General features: G+C 40.6%; 1 protein-coding gene across 2 annotated transcripts in view; it reads left to right on the top strand.

The window, feature by feature from the left end:
• The window catches only part of LOC136862954 (leucine-rich repeat-containing protein 51), a 102,862-nt gene extending 86,759 nt beyond the window's left edge, over window positions 1–16,103 (top strand). For both annotated transcript variants that reach the window (XM_067139248.2, XM_067139249.2), the window contains exons 4-5: window positions 4,325–4,521; window positions 15,038–16,103. In XM_067139248.2, the coding sequence (XP_066995349.2) occupies window positions 4,327–4,521; window positions 15,038–15,397 (555 nt within the window). In that variant the 5' untranslated portion in view covers window positions 4,325–4,326 and the 3' untranslated portion in view covers window positions 15,398–16,103. The remainder of the gene's footprint in view (window positions 1–4,324; window positions 4,522–15,037) is intronic.
• Window positions 16,104–22,258: the final 6,155 nt, after the last annotated feature.

Raw genomic sequence — 22,258 nt, 5'->3', positions numbered from 1 at the left:
TGGTTCCTTCTGAACATCTGTTTGGGGTGATGCATGTTTCAGCATCGGGATTCCTCTGTAACTTAAGGGTGTCACGAGATGACGATACATGGTGGAACTTTATTTTTGATTGTGATAATTGCTGTTAAAACACCTACTCCTACCGCCTCTTCATCATTTCCCTCTTCCTTTCACAGATATCCTTCTTCTTCCTCTTCTTCGACTTCTTAGTAATCCTTCTCTTCTCCTCTCAACTGAAGGCGATATTTCGGTGTACTGTAGAAATGTATATATTTTCTAAACTTTTTCTTAAGTAGTTGTTATAGTACTCATTATTCATAATAATATTCTTAGTACTCATTATTCATAATTATATTCTTAGTACTCATTATTCATAATGATATCTTAGTACTCATTATTCATAATTATATTCTTAGTACTCATTATTCATAATTATATTCTGCACTTTACGTACGATTTAGATTATATAGATGATATGATCTTTTTTTTAAAGTGTGGTTACTTTTGTTAATGCTATTACTGTTACTATTGTCCATTTAATCATATTATTGTCATCAGTAGTTATTATTAAGTGTTCTATGTTAAGACTGGTTAAGTGTAAGAAAGGGAGTACATCCCTAACTTTGCCAGGATAAATAAAACATATTACTTACTTACTTAACTTGTAATGGACACCATGCTTTCTTGTAATATTTCGCAACCTATCCAAAGCAACTGATAGTCGATTTGGTTCGATTAAGGGTCCATTCGGGGGATGTTCCAATACCCGATAGGACAGTAGACTTGTGGATAACCTTAATTAAGTGTAAATCTGGAATTCTTCCTGTTGAAGGTCAGATTTTCCGCGGATCGCGTGGATTAACTCTCAGTTATAGTTTGGATCAATGGTGCCCGATTTTCAGGTTTTATTCTCATTTTCTGGGTTTTGCTGTCCACGAATTTTACACTACATTTTCAGTCTTTGAAACACAATAATAAATACTTTCAGTAAAACCTCACCACTCACGTTATGCATTGTGACTGCGTTAAAATATGTTGTGAAAACTTTTAGTAATTTCCTTGCCAATTTAATACATGAATTATCGTGATTTAAATGAACAAATATTGTATTGAGCACATTTTTTTCTCCTTATTTGAAGTAGTTATGCTCTCCTCTGAACCCTATCGTTTGGCTGATGTAGTGACAGAAAAAAACTCACGACGACCCCAAGACCCAAGAGTACGATATTGCTTTACCGAAGCAGTCGAGGCAGGCGACCAACGATGGAACGGTAAGGTTAAGGATTCAATAATGTGATATTTCCTACTTGTAAAGACACCAGTCAAAATTATTCGTATACTAATGTCATTCCACGCAACCTTTCCGCTGACACCTCGGAACATACCACTTAGTCGAGCAGCTCGTCTCCTTTCTCCGAAGTCTTCCCAGCCCAAACTTTGCAACATTTTTATAACGCTATTCTTTTGTCGGAAATCACCCAGAACAAATCGAGCTGCTTTTCTTTGGATTTTTTCCAGTACTTGAATGAAGTTCCCTTAGTGAGGGTCCCATATACAGTACTGGAACCAAACTCCAGTTGGGGGTCTCCACCAAGCTCGATAGCTGCAGTCGCTTAAGTGCGGCCATTGTCCAGTATTCGGGAGATAGTAGGTTCGAACCCCACTGTCGGCAGCCCTGAAAATGGTTTTCCGTGGTTTCCCATTTTCACACCAGGCAAATGCTGGGGCTGTACCTTAATTAAGGCCACGGACGCTTGCTTCCCACTCCTAGCCCTTCCCTGTCCCATCGTCGCCATAAGACCTATCTGTGGCGGTGCGACGTAAAGCAACTAGCAAAAAAAAATTGTAACGGCAAACAAATTATAAGGAATTGAATTAAATAAAAAGAAAGAACCAAGTTTACCATTTTTTTCCTTGTTCGGAGTTCTAATTCATATATTATTTATATTTTATCATGATGTAATGTTTAACATGATAATTATATTTCTGTTGTTTACAAGATAAAAATTAGGCCTGCCTATTTCATTTTCATTGATTCAATGTCTGTAATACGAAGATGGCACCAAGTATAGATTATAAGTAATAAAAATACAAATCAGGACAAACGTAAATGTCATGGCATTATTTTACCGCTTTCTAATAAAAATTCGCACGATTGCCCGTTGTCCCTGCGATTGTCCTCGCGAGCCTAGTTCGCTCGTCAACATAACTGCAAGCGGTTTTCGTTGGGGGAAATCCGCTCGAGTCCAGGACCTTCCAACGAATACGAGCGAGTGAAAACCGTACATTGTTATGCTCTAATCAGATTCTAATAGCCTATATCTACTTAACACTGAAACATTGTCTCATCTTCCTTGGTTATAAAGGAGAGCTGGAAATTATTCTCTTTAAAGTGATTTAATAACTCATTCACTACGTTAAGAGGACTCATTTTTATAAGTAGAAGGCTAGAAGCTTACTTCGGAACGGCCCGTACAGAACTCACGATACCTCACTGCCTTCAGAGTGTTGTCCCCCTCCTCTCACTCACCCCCTCTTCTCCTTACATCGCGCCAGCAGTTTAAGTAACTTCACTCCGATTGGACATTGACGACCTCCGTAAATCGTTTTCAAGTTTTCTTAACATTGATTGATAGACCCTTGTAAGAGTATGCGCTGTAAACACACACAACCCTATGAGTCGTACTGAGCAAGGTACAAATGTTAACATAAAATTAAAGAGTCAGTCACAGGTACCATCCGAGTTTATTCTGCCCCTGTGTGATAGAGTTGGAAGTTTTATTCACAAAGCTGTTCAAAAAGAATTGAAATACCAACTGCACAGGAGGAAGTTATAACTGAACTTCATGCAAAGGATTTTCATTGCGAAGAATTGGTGAGATAGCGAAAAGAAGCCATTCAAGTATTCAGACAGTTATTATAGATTATAAGGCACGAGGTAGTGTGAAAAGTCAACCTAGAAGTGGTAGACCACCAAAACTCTCTGATAAACTACACATCATTTGAACAATCAATTTTCACCTAAAACGACAGCTACTGAATTGGCAGTGGATATTGCGAAGACTAGTGGAAAGACTGTCCATCCCATTACAATAAAGAGAAAATAAAAAGTGCGGGTTTTCAGAACTGATCGGTAAGAAAGGATCCTTACATTAGTACCGTTAATGAGAAGAAGCGACTAGAATGTGCAAAACTGCACGAAGATAAGGACTCCAATTATTGCAATAATGTTCTTTTCACAGTCGAGAGTAAGTTCAATTTTTTCAGTGTAATGGAAAGCAAGAAGTTTACAGAAAACCTAATAAAAGTCTCCAGAAGAAAAAATTGTTCTATCAGTGAAAGATGGAGGTGGGAACGTTCTTGTTTCGGGATACATGTTCAGTGTTGGGGTAGAAAATTCAGGGTTTGTTTAAAATAAAATGGTTAAATGGAAGTATATGGATAATATCAAAGGATTATATGAAATAGTTTGCTAAAAAAACTTGGACCAAGAAATGAGTAGGTCTTTCAACAAAACAACTACCCTAAATATACCTCTCTAATAGTGAAAGAATGGCTGCTTTACAATGTTCTCAAGCAATTGCATTCACCTTCCCGGTCCTCCGACTTTAACCCAATTGAACACCTTTGGAAGAACGCCCTAGGAGGATTAAGAGGAGGGACGATCTGAAACTTGTCATACGAACAGAATGGAGTAAAATTTCACCAGAAGTCACCAGAAACCTAGTGGAATCGATGTCCTGGCATTTGGAAGTTGTGATAGTTGCAAAATGTGAAAACACAAAGTACTAAACCTGGTATGAGGGTGAAAAATTGCGAGTGTATGTTCACCTTTGTTCGTAACATTCCAATGCTTGTTAATGCTATTACTGTTACTATTGTCCATTTAATCATATTATTGTCATCAGTAGTTATTATTAAGTGTTCTGTGTTAAGACTGGTTAAGTGTAAGAAAGGGAGTACATCCCTAACTTTGCCAGGATAAATAAAACATATTACATACTTACTATTACTTACTTACTTAACTTGTAATGGACACCATGCTTTCTTGTAATATTTCGCAACCTATCCAAAGCAACTGATAGTCGATTTGGATCGGGGGATGTTCCAATACCCGATAGGACAGTAGACTTGTGGATAACCTTAATTAAGTGTAAGGAATGAACGATCTTTTGCCTTTAGTTCTACACGTAGTTAATAATGCCAAGTCTATAATTTTGTTTTATAAGTGGAGATAAGTAAAATGTTGTGTTTATATTAACATGAAATGTTGAGGTATATGTAGACTTTTGTTTCCAACTATTTGTGTGTATGCATGTTGCAGGAATGGCAGAGGCGAGTCCACCACTGGACTACTCGTTCCGTGACCTACGCTCCGTCCAAGAGCTGTCTGCCCAAGGACCACGACGTAGCGTGAAACGCTACCGCCGATCTCAGGCCGGATTATATGCGTGTCGTGCTCTGAGACTCAACAACAACCTGTTGACCTCAATCCGAGGTCTGCATGCTGCAGTCTTCCAGGTGGCCATACACTACCTTCTTCCCGTGCACTGAAATCTCTCTGAACGCATGACAGATCTCAGAGGATATTGCGGAATATGAAACGAAGTTTTATATTACACTTTATTTTTCACGAAATGAACAACACGATAGATTTTTGATTAACTGTTGCACACTTGTAAATGACAAAATAAAATCAGTTCAATTTCTTTTTTAAAATGCCTCACCATTTGTAGGATGATGGTATTGTTGTTTTAATGGGCCAGACATTGAGGTCATCGGCCCAAGGGGACAAGGAGCTAACCACCCTGTCCCACTTATTGCTGAGATTACGAAGAATGAGAGCCGTTACGTTTTATTTCAAGGTCCTTCATGGCCTCACACGGTTTTGCTTTTATGTCTACTTACCTGTTATCTCGCCACCTAATATGATTTCATCGAGATCTCTTATGTCTTGGCACACAGGGCGACGTATATTACTCTTCTGCTCGTGGTTAGGATTGCATTCCTACTTATGATTGTGAACGCTTGTTTAAAGAATGCTATTTGTGATCCTCTCTGACTTTCACGTTGGCATATTTCCCATAAATTCAGTCGGTGTGTAAATTAAATATACATCAACCTTCATTCTATGCAAATCTAAATATTAAATACAATGACCATGTGACGTGTCTGGTTAATTATAACATAAATAAATACTCGCACATTTCCCTCTCCATAAACAATATCCCTTGGGCGCCAGCCTTCAAATTTATGGCTTGAAGACGATAGTTTAAAATTAATAGTAATAAGTAATGAGACTCTATCCTGAGAGTCAACTCAAGAGCTAAGCGATCCCTTTGATGTTAGCCAGGCTTCTGGTTAGTGAAGAGGCTTCCGCAACGGAAAATATTTTCTATTTTTGTTGCTTGTTTCTGTAGTCAGGAGCTCCTGGTGAACTGACTTGACCAATTAAAAATTGTTGCCCTGTAAAAGTATGGAAAACATTTCGCAAGTTGTATGTTATTCAGGTTTTTTACAACTCTTATATTCCATACGTATATGACTGTGAATAGTTACTTTTCTCGGTTGTATGTGTAGCAAAATAAATAATTGTTTAACATGAGCTTGATATCTTATTGCATTTTGTACTTTTAAGCTTTGTTCGAGTTCATTCCATTGCTGTTTAGTTCGCATAATTTTTACGGCGTTGAAGATGGATCCAAGAAAACTGTTGGCAATACGGGCTGCTATAGCATCTCGGTGTTCATAATGGCTGCCAGCTGTGATCAACACGTGATTGATGCTGTGACGCTTGAGTCACCTGTGAAATACTTTAAAACTAATAAAAGTCTGTGTGTGTGGGATGGGGGAATTAAGTAGGAAGTCTAAACAAATTCTTCTGAACGTTTACAGCATCCTAGGAGATGAGAATCCGCTGTGGACTGTGGAAGAAGTATTGAAAAAGAACCGCGCAGCTAACTGGCGTTTCCACGTACAGTCTTTACTCCGCTCGCGCAGAATTTAAAAGAATTCGTGTTTTCCTGTGGTACCATATCGTGTGGTTGTTTATACCCTATGTATATAAAAATAACATGTCCCGACCGACCGACCGACCGACCGACCGACCGACCGACCGACCGACCGACCGACCGACCGACCGACCGACCGACCGACCGACCGACCGACCGACCGACCGACCGACCGACCGACCGACCGACCGACCGACCGACCGACCGACCGACCGACCGACCGACCGACCGACCGACCGACCGACCGACCGACCGACCGACCGACCGACCGACCGACCGACCGACCGACCGACCGACCGATCGACCGACCGACCGACCGACCGACCGACCGACCGACCGACCGACCGACTGATCGTCGAGCCAATACCACTGGACATAAAGAAATGAAATTTTGGGGATACATTTATATTAGAATGTAGGTGCTCACTACGGGAGGATTTTTGGATATTCCTTTGCTAAGGGAGTGAAAAGGGAGGTGATTTGTTTAAATGATTGTATGTGTATCTGAAGCATTTCAAAGTTTACAGACGTGAAAATTGGTATTTGGAATCTCCTTTAAAAATAAATAACTGTTTTCGGAAAATCTACTTAAGGGGGTTGAAGGAATTGAACAATTAGTTGAATTATTTGTATGAGGATGTGCCAGCCCCACGGTATAGCGGTAGCGTGCCTGCCTCTTACCCGGAGGCCCCGGGTTCGATTTGCGGCCAGTTCAGGGAATTTTACCTGTATCTGTGAGCTGGTTCGAAGTCCACTCAGCCTACGTGATTACAATTGAGTAGCTATCTGACTGTGAGATGGTGGCCGAGACTAGAAAACCAAGAATAACGGCCGAGAGGATTCGTCGTACTGACCATACGACACCTCGTATTATGCAGGCCTTCCGGCTGAGCAACCATCGCTTGATAGGACAAGGCCCTTCGGGACGGGGGATTGGGGGATTTGTATGAGGATACTGAAAGCTAAAAGACTAATGAAGTTACAGACGTGAAATTTGGTATTTGAAATCTCCTTAAAAAGTAAACACACATTTTTGGAGAAAAATTAACTTGGGGGGAGGAGGAATTCAATTATTCTTATGAAGATACACATATCTCAAAAACTAACGATGTTGCAATCGTGATAATTGGTATTTTGCTGCTCTTTTATAAATAAAGAAATGCGTATTTTTTCGGAAACTTCACTTAAGGGGGGGGGGGGGAGTGAAATATAGAAACAACATCTGCCCGTTTACACCGCGATTAACTACTCGAGAAACACGAGACACCATCAGGGGTGCTCAATAAGGGATTTGACATGTTCCAAAAATGGTGTGGATCAAAGGAAATCGGCAGATATCAGCAAATAAAGACTCTCCAAATTTAAACCAATGGTAGATGATTTATTGGGCAACAAATAAAAGCCATCCTGATAACTATGGTTATGAAATATGAACGCTAAATTTTAAATTTAAGTTTAGGTCTTGATGTACACCCAGAAATTAAAAAGTGGGATGGAATATGTTAATAAATTCGTAATCATTCTGACAAATTCTTCGTTAAATATTCATTTCGAATTTGAATAATTGTTCATTTAATTTTCGTAATAGAGTGCTGCTCGTGCGCATATTAAATTATGCAGGAAAATTTTGGAAAGGGGTTTTAAATTGTTAGTGCTACAATACTGGTCAAAAACAACGAATACAAAATTTACAATTTAAATTCTGCCATAAAATGGTCAGAACATTACTTAGAGCTTAATTATGTTTGGTTCTATGTGCATCATATTTAACTCGACCTTTATATTACTATCTGTTCAGCGTAACTTCAAAATACACGTAACTTCACGTGATGAAGTAAGAAAAGCAACCAAAATAGATCTTTAACCATGTGCAATGACCTTAACACAACGCCGAAACTTAGGACAGCGATAGTGACACACACATCAATAGATTACACAGAAAATACAAATCACTCAAAGTGTGGAAATAAAATAGAAGTAAGATATCTCCCGTTACCATCATCTACCAAGGAAAGAAATACAATAAACTGCCACCAGATTATACTATAAAATACCATCTTACAAATATACATCACGTGTCCACACGTGTTTCATCCAATTTAATGGAGATGAAATAATCCCATAAATGATGACCTGAAAAACAACAGTAATTAATCCGGTTGAAATAGCCAGGGTGATGGTTACTGATAAGGTTGTCGCCACATACAGCGAACTCAAGTTGTTACGGAAGTATGTCGAATGTTAAGGAATTGATCATTATCATACCGCTACGCTCTGATATAATTGTGATTGTGCTCATCAAGTGTGACAAAAGGCTCTAATAATCTCATACGCCCATTTGTATTTCATAAGAAGACATGTGGTTTACCTCGCTCCCGTCTATGTTTCCCCTCGTGGAAAACAACCAATCGCAGATATGTCAAATGATTACGAATAATCTTTAAATACCCACTCATCGTTATACTCAACGTCGCTTGAAATAATTCGCGTGTGCTCAGGATCATAATGACGCGAAGATTCGTCCAGAAATAGCACATAAAAATATCATAATCCTATACAACATCTCTCCACATGGCACAATGTGAGAGGAAAATATCACAATACAATTTGCAACATCCGTCCAAACTATAACGGGAAAAATCATATAAATGACTTGAACCACACATACTGTAACTGTAATAATCAAACAATGTCTTGCCTTAAATTACAGAAATCTGTTTTAAAAGAAATCTATTTGTATCAGTACCGTGTCATTCGCACGTCAAATGAGCTTAATCCCTTATGAAAATTAGCAAACACTTTTGGAAAAATATGGGAGAAATAAACTCCGAAGAATAAAAATATTACACCTGTACACGTTCCTCAATATTGTAGCAATCGAATGGAAAAGTAATATTTACTAAACGTTAAAAAATGGCTGATATTTAAATTAGATACTCGTCCGATGACATGACGTGTTCAAACCGCACAATCGGTGATCTTGACATTCAGTAATCACGCACATCACAATCGTAAAGTTGAAGAAAAGTACAGATTTAACGTCGTATAATGAAAGGAAATGACATGGTAAAATCGCTTAAATCTAACCAAACTACTGTACAACAAATAATCACTTCAAGAAGAAAGTTAACTACTTATTACAGCTACATAGAACAGATAATACACACTGAATGAATTGTCGACTTAACTTTGACGTCTTGATAACTCTGGTTTCCTTCTAGGCTGGATTCCTGGCATTAGGACGCTGTCGGCATCGGTCCTCCTTAGTACTGCGTGATGGGATGGGTGATGTCTTCGGGGTAGGTAATTCGTCCAACGCCGGTCTTCATCACGTCCGTCCGGTTATGCACTGGTACTTCATGATGTTCACTGAAACTCGTACGAAAAAGATTAATATTGATTTTCAACTCGTAGCTTCACAATTATCACGGAATAATACGTACTTTATTCATGAGCATTATTGGCGTCTGCTATGTGAGGTCCACACTGTCTTTAATATGACTGACAATCTACGATGCTGGAATAGCAGGGAGACAGGTGATACTCTCATGTGGTACATCCCAGGTAGCGGATAAGGGGCCTTAACCGGCTTGTCGGCGGACGTGAGGGACATAAAATACCCCCCGCGGACCAAACACTTGTAATTAGTACCACCACGCAGGGAACACCATGCGTCGCTTTTACTTGCGCGTAGTACCACTATGTTAGATACACAATATGTTTGTGATTAGCAGCGACAGTGTGTGCTCAGGATGCATTTTACAGTACCCGTGATTCGTACCACTATATGAGCGACACCATGGTTCTGCCTTGCCTATGATTAGTACCCACTATGTGAGGAACACCACGGGGTAGTGTGAGTGCCTGTGGTTAGTCCGCTTATGTGAAGAACACCATAGGTTTGCGTTGCCTGTAAATAGCGACACAATGTGTCAAACGCCATAGTTCTGTGTTACATATGCGCATTACATTACCTGTGAGTAGTACCACAATGTGTGGAATACCTCGAGTCTACGCTACTTTTGATTAGTACCGCAACATGAAAAATACCATGGTTCTACTTTTCTAGTGATAAGTACCATTATGAGGTGCCGATGACCTGGATTTTGGACCCGTTGATACTTCAAGCATCATCGATTCAGTATTGTGCTTTAGAAGCAGTCCCTTGGTCAGTAATACTATTGTTTCTGGGGATGTAGGGAATTTCGGGTCGGATCCACTGATTATTTTAAATTCATATCCATCCATTCATTCTTCGCCCTCACGTTTTGAATTCTGGTCAGCGGAGGATTATGGATTTTAATTGTCCTTACATTTCGTCTCATTTCGTGTCACTAGGGGCCGATGACCTAGATGATAGGCCACTTTAAACAGCAAGCACCATCAGCATCTTAAAATGACCGAAAAGCAGGACTGCTCCCCTCGTGGCGACGAGCAAACAGATGTTAAGGCCTACCTCTCTACCTGAGTACTGAGCGATGATATGTCAGCCGAATCCAAAAAGCAAGTGAAGGCAAGTAAGCAAATGGTTCGCTGTATTCACGGAATACATTCCGAGCTCTGTCCATCAACGTAACTCGTGGTACAATTGAAGTCGCAAATTCCTCAGTGTTCTGAATAACGTGGCACATTATTCCTTATTAATTAATTAATTAATTAATTAATTAATTAATTAATTAATTAATTAATTAATTCCACTGTGAATTTTTATTTCGTAATATCACTGTTTTATATTTTCATAAATATATTATTAAGTCTGTTACACACACGTCGAAGAATGTCTGTTGTGGCGCTGAATCTGAAGATTTCAAATTATGGAAAGTTGTAAATGTAAGGTTTCTTGTATATTGAGAGTCTAGCAGTATTAGCAAATTTGTCTGTCTCTTCTCGTGGCGACAATGTTGGTCTTCACCGTCCAACAGGTTATATACACTGACTGACAGGGCAAATGCAACACCAAGAAGGAGTGGTTCGAAAGGGATGAAAGTTGGGGAAAAAACAGAGACGGCACGGACGAATAATTGATGTTTATTTCAAACCGATATGCAGGTTACACAATGCGCACGGCATCGACTCAGTAGGATGTAGGACCACCGCGAGCGGCGATGCACGCAGAAACACGTCGAGGTACAGAGTCAATAAGAGTGCGGATGGTGTCCTGAGGGATGGTTCTCCATTCTCTGTCAACCATTTGCCACAGTTGGTCGTCCGTACGAGGCTGGGGCAGAGTTTGCAAACGGCGTCCGATGAGATCCCACACGTGTTCGATTGGTGAGAGATCCGGAGAGTACGCTGGCCACGGAAGCATCTGTACACCTCGTAGAGCCTGTTGGGAGATGCGAGCAGTGTGTGGGCGGGCATTATCCTGCTGAAACAGAGCATTGGGCAGCCCCTGAAGGTACGGGAGTGCCACCGGCCGCAGCACATGCTGCACGTAGCGGTGGGCATTTAACGTGCCTTGAATACGCACTAGAGATGACGTGGAATCATACGCAATAGCGCCCCAAACCATGATGCCGTTGTCTAGCGGTAGGGCGCTCCACAGTTACTGCCGGATTTGACCTTTCTCCACGCCGACGCCACACTCGTCTGCGGTGACTATCACTGACAGAACAGAAGCGTGACTCGTCGGAGAACACGACGTTCCGCCATTCCCTCATCCAAGTCGCTCTAGCCCGGCACCATGCCAGGCGTGCACGTCTATGCTGTGGAGTCAATGGTAGTCTTCTGAGCGGAGGCCGGGAGTGCAGGCCTCCTTCAACCAATCGACGGGAAATTGTTCTGGTCGATATTGGAACAGCCAGGGTGTCTTGCACATGCTGAAGAATGGCGGTTGACGTGGCGTGCGGGGCTGCCACCGCTTGGCGGCGGATGCGCCGATCCTCGCGTGCTGACGTCACTCGGGCTGCGCCTGGACCCCTCGCACGTGCCACATGTCCCTGCGCCAACCATCTTCGCCACAGGCGCTGTACCGTGGACACATCCCTATGGGTATCGGCTGCGATTTGACGAAGCGACCAACCTGCCCTTCTAAGCCCGATCACCATACCCCTCGTAAAGTCGTCTGTCTGCTGGAAATGCCTCCGTTGACGGCGGCCTAGCATTCTTAGCTATACACGTGTCCTGTGGCACACGACAACACGTTCTACAATGGCTGTCGGCTGAGAAATCACGGTACGAAGTGGGCCATTCGCCAACGCCGTGTCCCATTTATCGTTCGCTACGTGCGCAGCACAGCGGCGCATTTCACATCATGAGCATACCTCAGTGACGTCAGTCTACCCTGCAATTGGCATAAAGTTCTGACCACTCCTTCTTGGTGTTGCATTTGCTCTGTCAGTCAGTGTAAAAAGAGAAATAAAAGTTACCCTATGACTTCACCGGCCGATACTTGGCGCGGAAAACGTGGCGTATAGTCCCGTCACATAAAATTCGCAGCTAATCACAATAGACCTAAATGTCACAGTATATATTTTTGTTTTCGGAAAATCCACTTAAGGGACTGAAAAGAATTGAAAAGGCTGGTAAACTTCTAAAATGAGTACCGGTATATCTACATTATATGTCAATAACTTAACATGTTACAAACAAGAAACTTGGTATTTGGAAAGTCCTTCAGAATACAGGAACATGCATTTTTTGTTTTCTGAAAAGGCACTTAACAGGGGTGAAAAGAAGTGGAAAAGGAGTTTAATTATTTTTTGAGGATACTTATATCTCAAAAACTGAAGATGTACAGACGTGGAAATAGGTATTTGGAATCTCCATTAGCAAAAAGAAACAGGTATATTTTTTCGACTTGAGAGAAGACTGTTCCTCACATGTACAGTTCTATGTCGCATAGTCATCTTAACCGCAAAAGGCAATACGACAAATGTGGGTTACAAAGAGTTTCTGGGGTAAGTGAAACTGAGTTTTTATACTTTAAGGATTTTTAGGTAATGTTCTGTATCTAGGAACGATTACTTTTATCAAATTATGACATCCACGCGGGCGAAGCGTTGGGTAACTGCTAGTTATTAGATATTTCTGTGGTGTGATGTGTTGTATGTGTATCATGGCAAACACAAACACCTAGCCCCCGAGCTTGAGGACTTAACTGGACAAAGTTGCAATCTCCGATCCGGTCAGGAATCGAACCAGGGAAGCTCTGAACTGATGGACACCACGCTGACCATTCAGGCAATGAGCCACACAGTAATATGTTCCTGCTGAATTGCAAGTATTTTATTTTGTAAAAATAAATATTTGCGCAAACCACATTTATTACCCTTCCGACACATACTGTAGGGTCGTCCATCGAAGATGTATAACTGTTCACCCATTTCACTCACCATAAATTCCATGTTTTTTCAACTAACACAACTTGTCCAAAAAAACAGTGTCAGAAAGGTTCTGATAGCTAAGGTACAGCTTTGACAACAACTAACAAAACTTGGCGATGTCTTCCACAAACAATTATGCTGTTAATAGGGTGTATGGACACCTAACGGCCACAAATGCTTAGCAGCGACGTGACATGCTCTCTATCAGATGGTCCAAGAGCTCTTGTGGCAGTCGACCCCATTCCTCAGAAAGGGCAATGCGAAGGTCTTGGAGGGTCCTTGGTGGATGCTGGAGGGATGCAATTCGCCTTCCCATTTCATCCCAGGCATGTTCCATAGGATTCAGATCCGAAGACCTCGTTGGCCAGTCCATGCGATGAATGTTTTCCCCAGCCAGATTAAGAGGAAGTCTAGACCAACCGCACCTCTGAAGAGTCAAACATGTAGTCTCAGTACCTCATCCCTGTATCTCCGAGCGTTAACAGTGTTCCTCGGACCAGCTATGAAGATGTGCAGGTCCGTACGGCCATTCAACATGATGCCGTTCCACACCACGACGCCACCACCACCATACTGGTCCCGTTCCACGATGTTCCTGTGGTTGTATCGGCTATCCGGTTCTCTCCAGATTAATGTGCGACGGCAATCGTTCTGCAAACTGAAGCGGGATTCATCTATGAAGAGCACATGCCTCCATTCATTCATGGTCCAGTTTCAATGTTGACGGCTCCACAGTAAACGGACCCGTCTCTGCGCTGGAGTGAGCGGGATGCACATCGCTGGACGTCGGACAAACAGCTCTGCTGTTCTGAGCCTCCGGTACACAGTTTGCTGGAAAACGGCAACCCCTGAGACGGCTGCAAGCTCCGCCGACAATTGTCTTGCAGGTGCACTCCGATTTCGTCGGGTGGTTAAGGCCAGATATCGGTCTTGCTGTGGGGTGGTTACCCTTGGTCGACCTGGTACTGGCCTACGACTAACACCTCCTGTGTCGCGAAATCGTCTCCAAATCCTGGAAATGACACTTTGTGGCACATTCAAGGAAACGGCGACTTCGGTCTTTGTCTGGCCTGCTTTCAAGCGACCGAGGATTCTACCCTGCAAATGGCGTCGTTGTGCCATTATGTTGTCACGTTCATCACAAGGCTACACTCCGCACACTTTAACAGGGCAAACACAACTGAGGGTATATGGGGCGCAGGCAGTGGCTGTGTTCAGCTTGCGGTCACGCCGCTAGTCGAAGCAGGGTCCTTTCGTATACAGAGCGAACACGTAAGGTTGGTAGGTGCATATGCCGTGCGATTTGCGGTCTGTTTCCTGTTGCCCTGCTTACTCGTAACTTATGCTTAACTATTGGACACTAGTGTAGAAGAAACGCTGTGTCATGCGCGTGCATATCTTCGTATGCATACTGAATCGTCGTTATTTCGGCTGATGAACCAGTAATACCGAGTGAAATGCTTTCAGTGGGGGGATTTGAATATTCAACGTCCTAGGTAAATGGCAGGCAATTTACTTACATCTTCTCTGGTAAACAGGAGATGTTTTGCGTACATAGTAAAATGTAAACAGTCCCCCTTGTAGGCTATTTACGTTTAAAAACCGTGATTTCCCTAGTTTTAAGTGAAAATGTTAAGAAATCACTGGTGATTCTCTTCTCTTGCATTGAGTATTAATCCTTTTCAATGTCTTCTCTTTCAGGTGTTGGACCAGCCTGACCTACTGACGTGGATAGATCTGTCCTTCAATAAACTCACTGCACTGTCTTCTGAAATATCGGGATTTTCGAGTTTAAAGATCCTCTACCTGCACGGCAATTCGCTTAGAAATCTCGACAATGTATTACAACCTTTGAGGTCTCTTTCAAAGCTGTACAGCCTTACCCTTCATGGGAACCCCCTCGAGGAGCAGAAGAACTACAGGCACCAGGTGCTTGCAATCTTGACCCACTTACGATCACTGGACTTTATCAATGTCACCAGTGCTGACGCTAGAATCAACAGGAAATTTGAGGAACACAAGTCAAGAACGGTTGTTCACTACAGCTCTTCTCGTCGCTAGGCTGTTAACCTCAGCATGTGTCGCTGACAAAATTGGTTTGCTAACACACAGTAATGTAATTCCCCGCCCTCCCCAGTTCCTCTTTCTGTTGCAGTTTGCTTTACGTTGCACCGACACAGATAGGTCTTATAGCGGCGGTGGAATGGGAAAAGGCTAGGAGTGGAAAAGAACCGACCGTGGTCTTAATTAAGGTACAACACCAGTGTTTGCCTGGTGTGAAAATGGGAAACCACGGAAAACCATTTTCAAGGCTGCCGACAGTGGGGTTCGAACCCAGTCTCTCCCGAATGGAAGCTGAAAGCTACGTGACCGAAACCGCACAGCCACTTGCTTGGTTCCTCTTTCTGTCCTCTATGTTTCAGGCTTCCTCATGCGAGGCCAGAATACACTCGAAGTATGGGATAAGATAAACTTGTAGCCTATAAGATATACCGTATATCACACGTCATAAGCGATACGTGATAATTATCTTACACGATTGACATCGCTCGTGAGCGTGCAAAGCAAACTGGTGCACACGAGTACGATAACGACATCCATCGAAAGATGTCCGACTCGTTGGCTGAACGGTCAGCGTCCTGGCCTTCGGTTCAGAGGGTCCCGGGTTCGATTCCCGGCCGGGTCGGGGATTTTAACCTTAATTGGTTAATTCCAATGGCACGGGGGCTGGGTGAATGTGTTGTCTCCATCATCATTTCATCCTCATCACGACGCGCAGGTCGCCTACGGGAGTCAGTAGAAAGACCTGCACCTGGCGAGCCGAACCCATCCTGGGATATCCCGGCACTAAAAGCCATACGACATTTCATTATCATCGAAAGATACGTCTATTAAGCCAATCTCTTCGCTCAGTTTCGTTCAATATTTTAAGCAAACAACATGTACAACGGTGGTGCAATCAAGACTGAAGATACAACATTCTTAATTTCCTTCAATAATACTGTCGGAAATCCGAGCAGAGTGGTCGCGCGTTCACGCGCAACGGCTATGGAGCTATGCTCTGCATCGGGAGACGCGTGGGTTCGAAACTTACCGTCGTTTGTCCCTTGAATGGTCTTCTTTGGCTTCCCATTCTCACTTCCAGGCAAATGCCGGGGCAGTTGCAATTCACAGGCGACAGCCAATTCATTCCCCCTCCTTACCCAATTTTATTCGCCATTCATCTTCATTAGCTGAGATTTGCATCAGAAACCCGGCCGTAAAACCATGTAATATAAATTAATTTTACGTCATCCCGACCCCGTATCAAGAAAAGGGACTTAGGGATAGACAAACAATACTGTAAAAAAACATTATTTTACAGAATTACAATAATAAAGATCACAGAGAGGCCGATATGACAGGTCTGGCCTGGAAGAAAATTACCATTGAATTTAATTTTATTTTTACTTTAATTAGATTATACGGATGCACCGAATACTTTATTTTCTTATTTCAGATCTTTAAATACGAGCTGACCAGATGTCAAACAAAAATGAGGTCATGGTGCCCCAAAATGTAGGACATTCAAGAATAGAAGTTATTAATATTCGTGTATTGATTTTATTTCATATAATATTTAATTTCGTGCTATGAGTATTACATTTTATTAAACATGCCCAGGGAAAGTTATATTAAGTTGGAAAAGTAATCATTCATTTATAAGCAATTAATAAGCGATTTAGGGATCGCAGCCGTTACTTGCTTAACTGTATTTTCCTGATGAACATAACTTCTTTAAAACAATTAGTTAACCTTGAATATATTTATATATAATTTACTGATTTGTCATTTTATGGTGCAATTTCTAACTACAAGATCGTTTGGAAAGCAAGTAACCAAAATATAACAGCTGAAATGACTATTAACGCATATCCGTGGTATTTTGAAATTATTAAAATGTCCTTCCTGACGCCGGACCGAAGGCTACAATAATATCCGGGGAAAGGACGTCTAGGCACCCTGTTTAAATGCAGCGTGACAATGTCATCTTCACACGAGTTCATTACTGAAACTGATTGGAAAATGTCTTGTAGCAGAGATCGTATCTATCGCTTTTGTCTACAGCAAAGCTATCTTACGATAAATATCAGACATTGCACAGATCATGTGATTAATATCTTACTTTCCTGGTGTACAGGCTGCGTAAGTATTACGAGAAACAGTCCGTGGTAAGAAATGTAGAGCACAGCGTACGTTAGATTACAGACATTGAAATAACAATAATATTGCACGTACTCTTTCACTTAACGAATATCGTTTCAACGTTCACAACAAATATCATAGTTTTATGCTGAACAACTAAATTCCCAGCGAACTTTAAGAATATATCAGTGTAGCTGCTATTTCAAAGTAAATAGACCGATTGAGTAGTGCAGTTAGATGTTCGCCTCCTGTGTTCAGGATTGGGGGATCAAATCTCGACACAGTCGACTGATATTTAAGAATACTTAAATGGAAAGGAACTGTGTTAGTAGATTTACTGATAAGTTTAAAAACACTTTTTAGGCAAAATTCCAGGACTCGAGCTCCTATAGACACCTATTGTAGTCTAACAACAACAGTAACAACAACAACAACCCTAGTTAAAGGGACACAAAATACATAGCACTATTATAAATTACAAGTGAGTTAATATATTATTATTATTATTATTATTATTACTATTATTATTATTACTATTATTATTATTATTATTATTATTATTATTATTATTATTATTATTATTATTATTATTATTATTATTTATCGAGGGGTTCAACTTCAACTGTTGTTTGTATCGCCGAAAAAAGACAGGAATCAAGAGTGGATAACATAACCACTGTAAATCTCACTAATTTCGCTTGTTTCCTTTTTTAACCTTTGTTGTGCTTGTTTGGAGGAATCAGTGATAGGAGTGAAACGATTTTAATCATCTCAAGAACTCTCGTTAGGAATGGCTCCCTCTGAAAACATTCTTTGACATATTATAGTTTAGTATATTCTAACGACTATTAAGAGTATTCCACTGTATGTTCGATATGTATCAAGCACTTCGACTGAATAATATTAAATACAGTGTTTTTTCTCTCTAACCTACAAACTCCTAGTTTACTCGTAAATATTCGCCTAGCTTGAATGTAACTTAATATGACGTGGCATGTGAAAAATCAGCATTGTTCTTATTACCATAAACTGATTGTACAGAATTCTTATAAGACTAATAAATTTGCATTTTACTTACTGCTAGCCCTGGGTTGTTTGTCAGCTATATTCTATTTGGACGAGTGATTATTACGATATATGATGGTTTGTTGGTACCACGATCTACGTGTTAAATAATTCACCCATTTGATCGATTCTGATTGGAATAAATTATTAATTTCAATATCATATGTAATTTTTGCCAGTACAGCAGATTCCAGTTCCAAGTCAGCGGAATATCTTCAAAGACCTGAGTAGCGTACTAAGCCACTTAAGCCGCAAAATGTCATGCTCTGTTTTGATAATAAAACTATTATCTCTGAAAAGGTAGCTTGCACATCCGGTGCAGATGTTCGAGAAAGTTTGGGGGAACAACGGACAAATGTGGAGATTTTCCACTGAATAGTAGACAAATAAACTGAAGTTAGACAGAGAAGGAAGGGCCGAATCGTCTAACCGAAACCCCTTATTTCGCATTGGAATCGTCCAGACAGAGGAACATCGAAGACCCCCTCAGTAAATGAAAGTTCACCATTTCTATAATTTTAAATTTAGCGGTCAGGAATATTTAGTCAATCTGTGAGATATGACATTGGTTAAAGAGGATTTGCTGTGAGTGGAACACTAGATTAAAATACGTAAGTTAATGAGCATGTGACAATGTTAAGTGTAGCCTATAACAGATAATTAATAATGAGGAAGTGCGTAGTAGCGAAGCAGATGTTAGAGGCTACCGCCATATCTTGACTACGTCATCAAGTCCGAGAAGCAAAATACCACTACTCCAGCCATCAAAGTTATTTAAAATCTAACGATCGATTCTTGAGTCAGGACATCTCAATCGAAAGGCAGTGATTTTATGAGTTACACAAGACAGAAAGTAAAGTGATACGACTTTTGGTGTGGAAAGGTAGCCCAAATCCCCGCGCACTGCAGTGATATTCTTCCGCCAGGACTCGAAGGAAGGTATGAGATGTGCAGCTCTTGTCAAATCAGTCGTAGTACCAGCTGCCAACCGGTAAAGACGTGAGTTGTGATCGATCTACACTAAGTGAATAGTTGCATTACACTTAGAAAATATTCGGAAGTTATAACTTAGGGACGATATCCAATAGTTTTATCTTTGAGACGGCACTGCCGATTACATACTGATGACTTTAGGAATAAATGGAAGATTTCGAAGAACAGTAATTAAATTATGGCAAAATGGAGATTTTATAAGAGGAGTTGACACTTCAAATCGTGTTTCAGTTTTCTGAGATGTCTTAATCTCAAATCATAAACAGTCTCACAGGAAAGCGGGCACATGTTTAAATGTTGACCAGCCGGCAATTGAGAAGTACTTTCGATTTCATTCATTTGTAGAAGGGTTTAAACAAACAAAGTATAACTGTTTCTGACGTGGTCAGTGGAATGTGGTTGAGCCGGCAGAATGGAAAATCCCAGGACACAGGCTAACGATCGCATACATTAAAGACTTCAAGAGACGACCTTGCTCGAAGAAGGAAAAAGGGAATTGAAGGGTGACGGCTAAGAACGATCATAGTCCATTTTTCAATGAAATTAAGTTAGCAGTGGCATCGTGTAGCTGAATACAGACAGAATGCAAGACATGACCCTCCAGTCCAAGAAAGATCACAGTTTCGCAGTAATTATCGTCAAAAGGTATGGGGTAACGGCTAATAGCGATCAACGTCCACGCGCTGCCGAACAGTACCGATCAGGATCCGTATAGCACCCCTCCACTCCGCCATTATGATGCACAGCGTTAGCTGGTCAGTTCACAAAATACCGCCGGAATAGTAGCGTCAAGCTCAGTGTTTTTTGTTTGTTTATTGTACTTTGTTGTCGTACGTAATAATTGTGTTGAGTGATATTAGTTACACAGACAATCAACAGGCAAATAGTGAGCAACGTAGAGCAAAGAAAAGGAAAAAGACAGGCAAGGTGAGTGATGTTATGAAGAAATTAAGTGCTACAACACATGAGACTGGAGAAGACTGTAAGTGTTCCCGGTTTAAGTGCTTCGAAATAATTTCTTCCGAAGAACGGAAACATATCATCTCCCATTTCAATGAACTGGGGGACTATAATGTGCAGAGTCAAAATTTGAGTGGACTTGTTTTTGTTGTTCCCGTTTATCGGTGGCTCAACCTGAAGGATGAATGTGAGGAAAGTTCCCATAGCTCCTCTTACTGTTATCGTGTTAGGGCACGTGTAGATGACACACTACAAAATGTTGGTGTTTGCTACAAGGCACTTTTATCTGTGCATGGTATTGTTAATTGCCGCGCTCAAACTATTAAGAAATATTTGACACAATATTGCGTCGTCCCGCGTCCAGGTAGGGTCGCGTGAGATCCAGGCTAGCTTGATGACAATGTCAATTTCCAAAATATAACGAAAAATTCTGGGCTATGGGTCCCGAAACTAGAGAAAACACCGTCGTGGTAAACCATCGGATGAACAAACCTACGCAAACGGACGTCTCCAAATCGCGAAATCGGTTCGTATCCAAATAAAGTAGCACAATTCTTAATCTATGTCTACTTACAAACTAAGTCCATAATCTAGCAAGTCATTGAAAGAATTAGCAATTTTAAACAATACTATTTATTAAAACAAGAATGAATGAAATCTTTAAAAATCTTTAAGTGCGTTGAAATACCATTAAAGTAATGAACAATAATTCATCAATGTCGCATCTCATCAAATGCTTCCAAAGTACAGTATATTAAATTTGGAGGCCTCCAAGTAATTAACAAGAAAGGAAAAATCAAACATTTCATCTTTGATTGGGAGTAGTTTGTAAAAGTCTGACGCAAGATATTTACATTCTAAACAAAATCTGGATCACGTTTACAATATTCTTCCAATATTACATAATCTGTTCCTATGAACTTCCACTCGATTTAATTAATTATTTCCCAACTTAATTCGCGGTATGATAAACTCATTTTGTTAGTAATTATCACATTCAGTTAGTAGGGATATTAAGTATCAGGGAAAACATTCTTTCCAAGTGTCCCAAGCATTTCACCTGTCTAACTTTCCTAAGTTTTCGATACAGTATCTCGTAGGCATTGAGGAAAACATAACTCGTGGTCATTCTTCTATTTAACACAAATAATCAAAATATTATTATAATTATTAATCAAGTTACTCGTTAAAGAAATACTAATTTCAAAAGAAAATAATATATATATATCTATATATATCTATATATATACCCTTAAGTGCCAGTTCAGAGGTCATATGTGTCCATAATATTCAAGCTGTCACTCACATCTAACAAGCATCTAAACTAATTCAATTAAATACTAGGCAATCGGTTACGTGAGAAGACTCTAACTGCTATCATCAACCGTTAATTATGAATGTCACCAGTGATACCATATCATGTAAGTAAATAAACTTCTGAGCTTACTTTACCAGCGTAAAAATACCTATGGCTAGGGAATTCTACAGACATAAGTTGCCTTCCTAATATCATCTATGTGAGGAATCATTTTCGATGATCATATAAGTAGTTGCTAAGTTAGTTACGATATTTGTATTGTAATTGACATTGTATAAAGCTTCCCGAAAGATTAACATATGTTTGAGAACCAATTATATTATTATTTATCTCGAATAGCATCAATTGACCTCATTTCATTTCTAGAAACTATCTATCTCTTCATTTACGATGTAATAACA

The sequence above is a fragment of the Anabrus simplex genome, chromosome 2, assembly GCF_040414725.1.
Source record: "Anabrus simplex isolate iqAnaSimp1 chromosome 2, ASM4041472v1, whole genome shotgun sequence".
NCBI classification, from domain to species: Eukaryota; Metazoa; Arthropoda; class Insecta; order Orthoptera; family Tettigoniidae; genus Anabrus; species Anabrus simplex.
This window is presented reverse-complemented; position numbering and strand designations above follow the sequence as displayed.